Here is a 7305-nt window from a genome sequence, read left to right as displayed (position 1 = left end):
CATGAAATATGTGTGTAATTGGAACCAGCTCATTTTAGCCAAGTTTCCAGCTCCCTTTCGAGAACAACATATCATCCAGGCCACGGGTGTTTAAGCAAGACATTTTAGCATCTGATCAGTACACTGCATACTCTCTGACGAGCAATTCCATACGAGTGAAAATGATGCTTTCATGGTGTGAAGTTCCTGAATGGGTAGTAAAAAACATACAAATCCTCTTAGTAAAAGAAGTTACTAACAAGAATGACACGAACATCCAAACTTGGAGGTCGACAAGTGTTGATTACATGTGTAAATGGAACGGCATGAGTTTATCATTTTCCCTTGGCAAAAAGTGATTATCTCTTCTACCATGGTATAATCAAGACCACTATTGCAAGTATACCTATTTACGCAAGGCCACACATAACTATAAGTTAAAGAGTTATACAACTCGTGCCATTAATATCATCTATACATTAGATGAACTCCTTATGAAGCTAAGCCCAAGTCCAGGTAGCTTCCACCTCATGCTTCCTTCACTCGAGGGCAACGCCTTGTGGTTCTCCTGGAATGCAAGTAGAGCCAATTAAAATCATCATCCAAGGCAGCAAAACCAACTTGATTTGTGTAAACAGAACGCATAGATAAAAGGGGTCGTTGTTTGCAATGTTAGGAATCTGAAACCAAACCTTGCTTTTGTCCTCGCTAGGCTTGATGCGACCGGTTGAAGAGATACAAGAGGAGACTGGGGCAACTGCAGGAAAGTAACATGCAGCAAGAAACACATAAATTAGATTCCCAGTAGCAAAGGCTGGAAAGGCAGAGCCTTTATTTCACCTAAAAAACTTTTAATACGAAAACAAAAGTTAGTTTAGTTTACCATTTTAATCCTTTTCTCTGAAGAGGATCCTAGAGCTGGAAGGAACAATGAGACCTGAAAATTGAAAATATCTCTTCAGAGCTCTAGAAGCAACGATAGTTGATGCAGAACCAATAGCCTAATCATGTAACCAACATGCCACTAAGGAATTGCATAAGCTGGGCCGCCGACTTGCCTGACGAATATTGGGATTCTGGACACCATGTTCCAGTTGTTGGCTGAACCCAACTAAGGCTTCAGTTGCACACACTGTACGATCCTGATACCGGTTTGAAAGTAGATAATGTCAGGAACATTTAACGAAAAAACGGTGTGGGTGTGGGTTAGAGGAAGGGGAAGGGTGTATATGATGGACATGTGCTTACCTGGGTGTCCTCGATACCAGACAGCCTTGACCCCTGCATATTCAAGATAAATAAGTGCACCCGTAAGTGATATGTAGCTCCAATAAGCAAGGTATATACAAGTTTCAGTACAAGGCACCGACCCATATTTCAACCGTACGGCTGACTTCTTGGAGCTCCTTCTGAAAGGCGCTCAGATCCACATGGATCACTGCGACCTACAAACACAGTAAATAAATTTAGTAAAAATCAAATGAAATAAATAAAGAATAAAGCCAAAAAAATAAGTCAGAGACAGAAGAGCCCAGATTTCAAATGAAGAAATGGAAACTCGAAAAGGATCATTCCGATTCTCAAAGAATGAGGGCCAAGGGGATTGATACCGAGAAAGATTTCTTCTTATGATAAGAGGTGGTTTGATCTGCATTTGTTTGGTAAAAGAACAATCTTCTGCTTTAATAATCATATAATAAATGGAAAGTGTTCAATTAGAACATGAAAACGTGACTCGGTTGGTCTTAGTTAGTCTTTGGGCCGGAGTGGAAGAAAGGCGGAGATTCTCGAATAAGGAAAAGGATTCCTTCGAAAGAATTGACCGAGGAGCCGGATGAGGTGAAACTCATATGTACGGTTCTGTAGAGGTATCGTTGTTTCGTTTCACCATCCAAAAGTACCAGAAAAGGAAATATTTATGCAGCAGGAATGTTCCAACCTCATCCCTTGTCCCTTCGATAATTTCTTGTGTTTCGTCTAGATTAGCATCGACCCGGTCGATCCTAACAGCTAGATGTTTCTTCGTAACCTGAAATGGACACATATTTGTTCTTCATGTAAGATGAAAAGGTCGAGATGGATGTACAACATCGTTCAGACAGTCGATAATGTGCAACATCAGTAAAAAAAAGACCTTACCTGCACTGTATTTGAAACATCATCTAACTGTTTGCCCACGACATCGCAGGCATCAGCCAGACCGCGCTTCGTCACCCACATCATGTCAGAAATCTTCCAACCCTGTAAATTATTGCGCGAACTTTAGATACTAGCAGGTGAATTAGCAACTCTGGATATGACTTCAAAAAGCAGAATGGCCTGCAACTAGAATTACAGCCTCAGTGTTGTGTAATCTTGGATCGCCTAAAATAAAAGAATGAGAGTTTACCTTCCACCTAACGTATGCATAGCCGATAAGCCCAGCAACAACAATTGATGTTATGGTATACGAACCAGACCCTACAAAAATAGAAGGTAAGATATAATAATAATTCACATATTAAATACGTAGAATCTAGTATAAGAGTTCACATATTCAGATAAGAACTGTACAAACTAGAGGGCCAAAACCATATAACTGTGTACGTCTAAAGGGCATGATGAAACGATAGATCAAATCCAACATAATTAAGACATTTGTATAATCAATTTGGTATTCAAAAGTAGTTAAGTATTTACTCATTTGCATTACAATATCTTTTCTAAAATATACTGGTTGTGATTAGTTTTTCTATTTTACTGATCCAGGTTTGGGTCTTCTTACTAAGTACACACTAGTTGAGCAGCTGAGCTTGAGTCCGCAACCAAGGAGCTTGAGGCATTGCATGTTGATCAAAATCAAGAAACATGTAAGTACTGTGGTGCAGCATTTCCATTGTTTTCCATATCCCATGGCATGTGTGATGAATAACCAATGCTCTTTCTATGCAACATGGAACATGATTTCTTACATGTCATCCTTCTTCTTGACCCATGTATAAAATTGTGGCATTGCTGCCACCATGGGTGCTACATGATGCTTTTATTGTACATAGTTGTGTTACAAGGCTAAATTATCGTTTGTGTGTTGTAGTATGCCCTTTGTTGTGCTGCTTGCTATACTGTATCCAGTGAGTACCCTCACCCATATCATTATCACACACTAGGATTTCTTATTTTACTGAGATAAGTAATTGAAGATGTATGTATGCAATAGCCAGTTTGTTGGCTTAAATTTCACTTTTTAAAGCAATCTGTTATGCTGTCTCTTATTTGGTTTACAAACATGTTAATTATTAAGTGAAAGAAAGCAAATTCAACTAATATTATTGTACATCTGCACAATTGGAATGGTGAATCTGATGGTTACTTAATCTGACTATTTACATGGTGGAATGAGCTAACCTGAGTAAATAAAATAGAATACTATTTATCACCATTCATTCTCATTGTTCATGATGCTGAAAATTTTGTAGTGCATTGGAAAGCTGCTGCTGCAGAACAACCAGGCCCGTATGCTGCATCTGCTATAGCACTTGGGAGTTTTGTGATGTGTGTTTTGTTTCTTTGTCATTTGACTTTCATTTGACACAACTTTTCTTTGGATTAATTTTAAGAAACCTCATGTTTCTTCTTGTTTTATAGTAGATGTAATGTTATTCTCATTTGTAGCATTATTAAGATTTAAGAATCTTAGACAACATGTAATTCATTTTTATCTTTGTTGCAATTCTTTTATTTCTATTATCTATTCATATCTACAAATATCTAATAATCTTGTAAATATGCTAGGTAAGATTGGGTAGCGAGCTACTTGGTGTTTCCTATCACAATCAGCTGCGACATGATAATTGCCACAAGAGGGCCGAGGAAGAGAACATGAATAAGATTCTTAACAGTTTATATGGTTTGTTGATGTAAAATTGACTGTGCTGGTTCCTAACCTTGATGTGATATATTTTGTCAATCTATGTTGTAAGTTATTATTTCAAAGAGGACTTTGGAGGAAAAAACTGCTACGTTGTACATACATATAGTTGGCTGCATACTCAATGAATCGTGTAACGTTTGACACTTCCAAATACTTCCTCTTTGGTCAAAGTTGGCATTAGGATCTGTGTGATGCATTATGCTAAAAACGTATTGGTTGAAAATTAGACTGAAATAAATCTGCTAATAATGGGCTCGACCCAATTTATACTGTACCGAAATCCATGATGATTTTTATGACGAAAATAGTATCCATGTAGGCAGCCATGTTGGTCAATCAAAAATCCTACATGGCATTAATCCATGACGGATTGTTCCGTCACAATGGTTTGGGCCTGGGTGGGCTTGGGGCAGATCCATGACGGTCAAGAACCGTCAAGGAAGGTACGATGTCAAATTATGACGCGATATACATGACGGACTTCATGTCCGTCATGTATGGACACCCATGACAGTATTTCACTTATCCATGACGGATCAGATCCGTCATGTATTAACAGGTTTCTTGTAGTGTGTATTCCATCCCTCGAGGCCCCTGGCTTGTAATATAAAGCGTGTATGACTTTAATTTGTGTTTGGAGTTGTATTGTGATAGCTTTTCGTGACTCCCTGGTCTTTGTCGTACACATTTACGTGCATTATTAGTGTACGGGCAAATCGGGGACGTCACACAATGATTGTAGTGTGTGTATAAACTCGGATTTTGTCTGGTATGTTGTACATGCATTGCTAATTTAACCCAATTGAATTTCTAACCATGACAACAATGCTCAGTTGTTTACTTTAAATGGTTCTCAAGCTGAGAAGCAGAAGTAGGTAGGATGCATGTTCTGAATTCTTGCACGGAGATTCAGACAATACTATGGTTGAGATTGCTAACCGTGACATTGATGTATAATGTTTCCCAAAATATCTAGGACGCGATGAACAAATTTAGGTTGTCAACGACGGCCTCTTTGCCAACTGGCTACTCAGAGTACCTCTATCCGTAGTTTTTTTTCATCAGAGACTTTTCTCCCATGTTGGTCATGACTAAAGTTGATTTATGTTACTTGGGTGACAAGTGAGTTTGTGGTGATCAAGGTGCCTTGATTTAATTGCAAAGTGGGAAAGATGCAATCAGTTGTTTTTCTTCTCCATAGCAATGCATGGGCATTCAACCACTTATTTCTTTACGTAGAAAAATGCATGTATTGTGCATGTATGATACTTTAAAAATGGATAATTAAGTTTTTGGTTAAGACGAATCTTGATAGCATCACAAACATGAGTGTTCTCCCATGATAACGCACGGACCCATGAGCTAAGCATTCTCTGGATGCAATGCATGAGCATTTTTGCTAGTCCCATAAAAACTAATAAATGGCCACCGTAATACGATAACAACATGAATCACCCCCTTTAGACTGGCCATATTGGGAGAAACTTGCACATTATAACATAGGGTTTAGCTCAGCAATTTTTCTTATGTGACATTTAGTTAACGAGGTGAGAGGTAATTTGAGTAACATAGCTGGTGACCGTAACATAGCACTTCATCTGCACCCATCACCTGAAATGTTGACCCCGTGCGGGGTTCACACTTTAGGTGATGGGTGCATGCTTCAAATGTGCATGATGATTTTTGCATTACCATGAATCGATCGACTTGAGCATTGTAAGATCATGATGACCTTACCTGGAAGGTCTATGGACACCATTCCCTTCAACTGTGCATGATCAATTTTATGTCACCGACTTGAAGCAAACATATTTGACTTTGACACCATTCCCTTTTAACAGTGTATTTTGATACGGAGGGTTGGCAGCTAAGGTGCTGAACAAAATGCCTTCAGTATATCTAACTAGCTCAAGGTTTAACTGACATCTCAATAGCCTTGATGCGACAAAGATATCAATATAAAGTATCATTATTGAAGAAAAAGCGCACATTGATGGCATGAAAACACCAACATTGAATGAGAAAAGGATTACATTTGGTGTTGTGGTAAAAAGCTTTGAGATGAACTAAAAATATTATAACTGGAAACATGAGTTGGGCACAACCAGTATCCCTCATATTATGGATGAAACTGAGATTAAGTCAAAAACTTTATTTTGATCAGAGCAACTGGTAAATCAGATCAGGCCCAAGGGGCTAATTCTCCGCTGCTGCATAACACGGTCCTAAGAACACTGGTGTATACACTTCCACCGTAAGGTGGTCAACACCAGTAAGTTTGTCAAAATCCACCTTGATGATACCACTTGCAAGAGCAAACTCCCCAGTCCCACCAGTAACAGCCAACTGACCATTAACACCCAAGGCGTTTCCCATCACTTGAAGGGTGGATCCTTTGAACCTGCGCATGAAACATGGCATACAATAATATCATGTTAAATAAAGGAAACAAAAAATACTAGGAAAGGTAACCCTCCTATTGAAAATAAGTGAGCTTTTTTCCAAGCTTTAACATCATCATGTTTGACCATATTTACAGAAGAGAACATACCAACATCTGTACCACATTGAATTGGTATCATTAGTTTGATCATGAATGAATTATATAATTGTAAATATTTCGTGCCACAGGTGTCGCGTACGTTATGGGTCAACTATATCGGACTTGCAAAAGTTTAACTTAGGATAACTCTAAACTGTTCTGTCACTAAAAAAATGAGGATATAAACACTAGATAAGGATATAGTACTTATAAATACGATGATTTAAATACTTGTGATTACCTGCCATCCACAAACACTATGACGTAAGTAGATATCCAGCTACCGGCGCATATGGTGCTTCCTTGTCCACGGGCGACTAGCTTCGCCCCGTTGCCCTCTCCTTCAAATACGGTCCAGTTGACAACAACGTAATGCCCAAACTTGGCCACCTCAAGAAGGGATTTCTGGGTGTCATCACCAGTGCGGCCCAACCACAGGTTGCGGAGGATAGTCTTTCTGTATGTAGTGGGTGCAGGGACAATGGAGACCTCGACATTAGGAGGAACGGCCGCCATGATCGAGTTCTGTGGATGTGCAAGGAATGTGCTACTCAAGCTAGTTGGGTACTATTAGCTCTAGCTGGTTGTACTTAGGAAAGAAAGAAAGGAGATGTACTTATAGCTGGGAAAACGCCTCATTGCTGACTGCACCATGTGCACGCACGAGATTCCAAACTTAGTATACAGCCTTAATTTCGTAAGTATGCTGAGTTTTCCAGACTTATTAGATCCCAGGCGACCCGATCTAGATCTGGTAATCTCTCCCAACTAGAGGGCATCTCTTAACAAATCCGGATCACCGATGCTCCCTGCAATTTGATTTTTTTCTTGAAAATACCACCACCAGCACCACGGATGCCCACTGTACCTCATA

General features: G+C 39.3%; 1 protein-coding gene across 1 annotated transcript; it reads right to left on the bottom strand.

The window, feature by feature from the left end:
- Positions 1-5924: 5924 nt before the first annotated feature.
- LOC119346000 (dirigent protein 6-like) lies at positions 5925-7000 on the bottom strand. Its single transcript, XM_037615768.1, has 2 exons — positions 6673-7000; positions 5925-6290 (listed from the first exon to the last, which is right to left on the bottom strand). The coding sequence occupies exons 1-2, from the start codon at positions 6945-6947 to the stop codon at positions 6086-6088; spliced, it is 480 nt and encodes a 159-aa protein (XP_037471665.1). The 5' UTR covers positions 6948-7000; the 3' UTR covers positions 5925-6085.
- Positions 7001-7305: the final 305 nt, after the last annotated feature.

Source organism: Triticum dicoccoides, unplaced genomic scaffold (assembly GCF_002162155.2).
Source record: "Triticum dicoccoides isolate Atlit2015 ecotype Zavitan unplaced genomic scaffold, WEW_v2.0 scaffold36032, whole genome shotgun sequence".
Classification (NCBI taxonomy): domain Eukaryota; kingdom Viridiplantae; phylum Streptophyta; class Magnoliopsida; order Poales; family Poaceae; genus Triticum; species Triticum dicoccoides.
The sequence above is the reverse complement of the archived record's forward strand: the minus strand, read 5'-3'. Positions and strand labels throughout refer to the sequence as shown.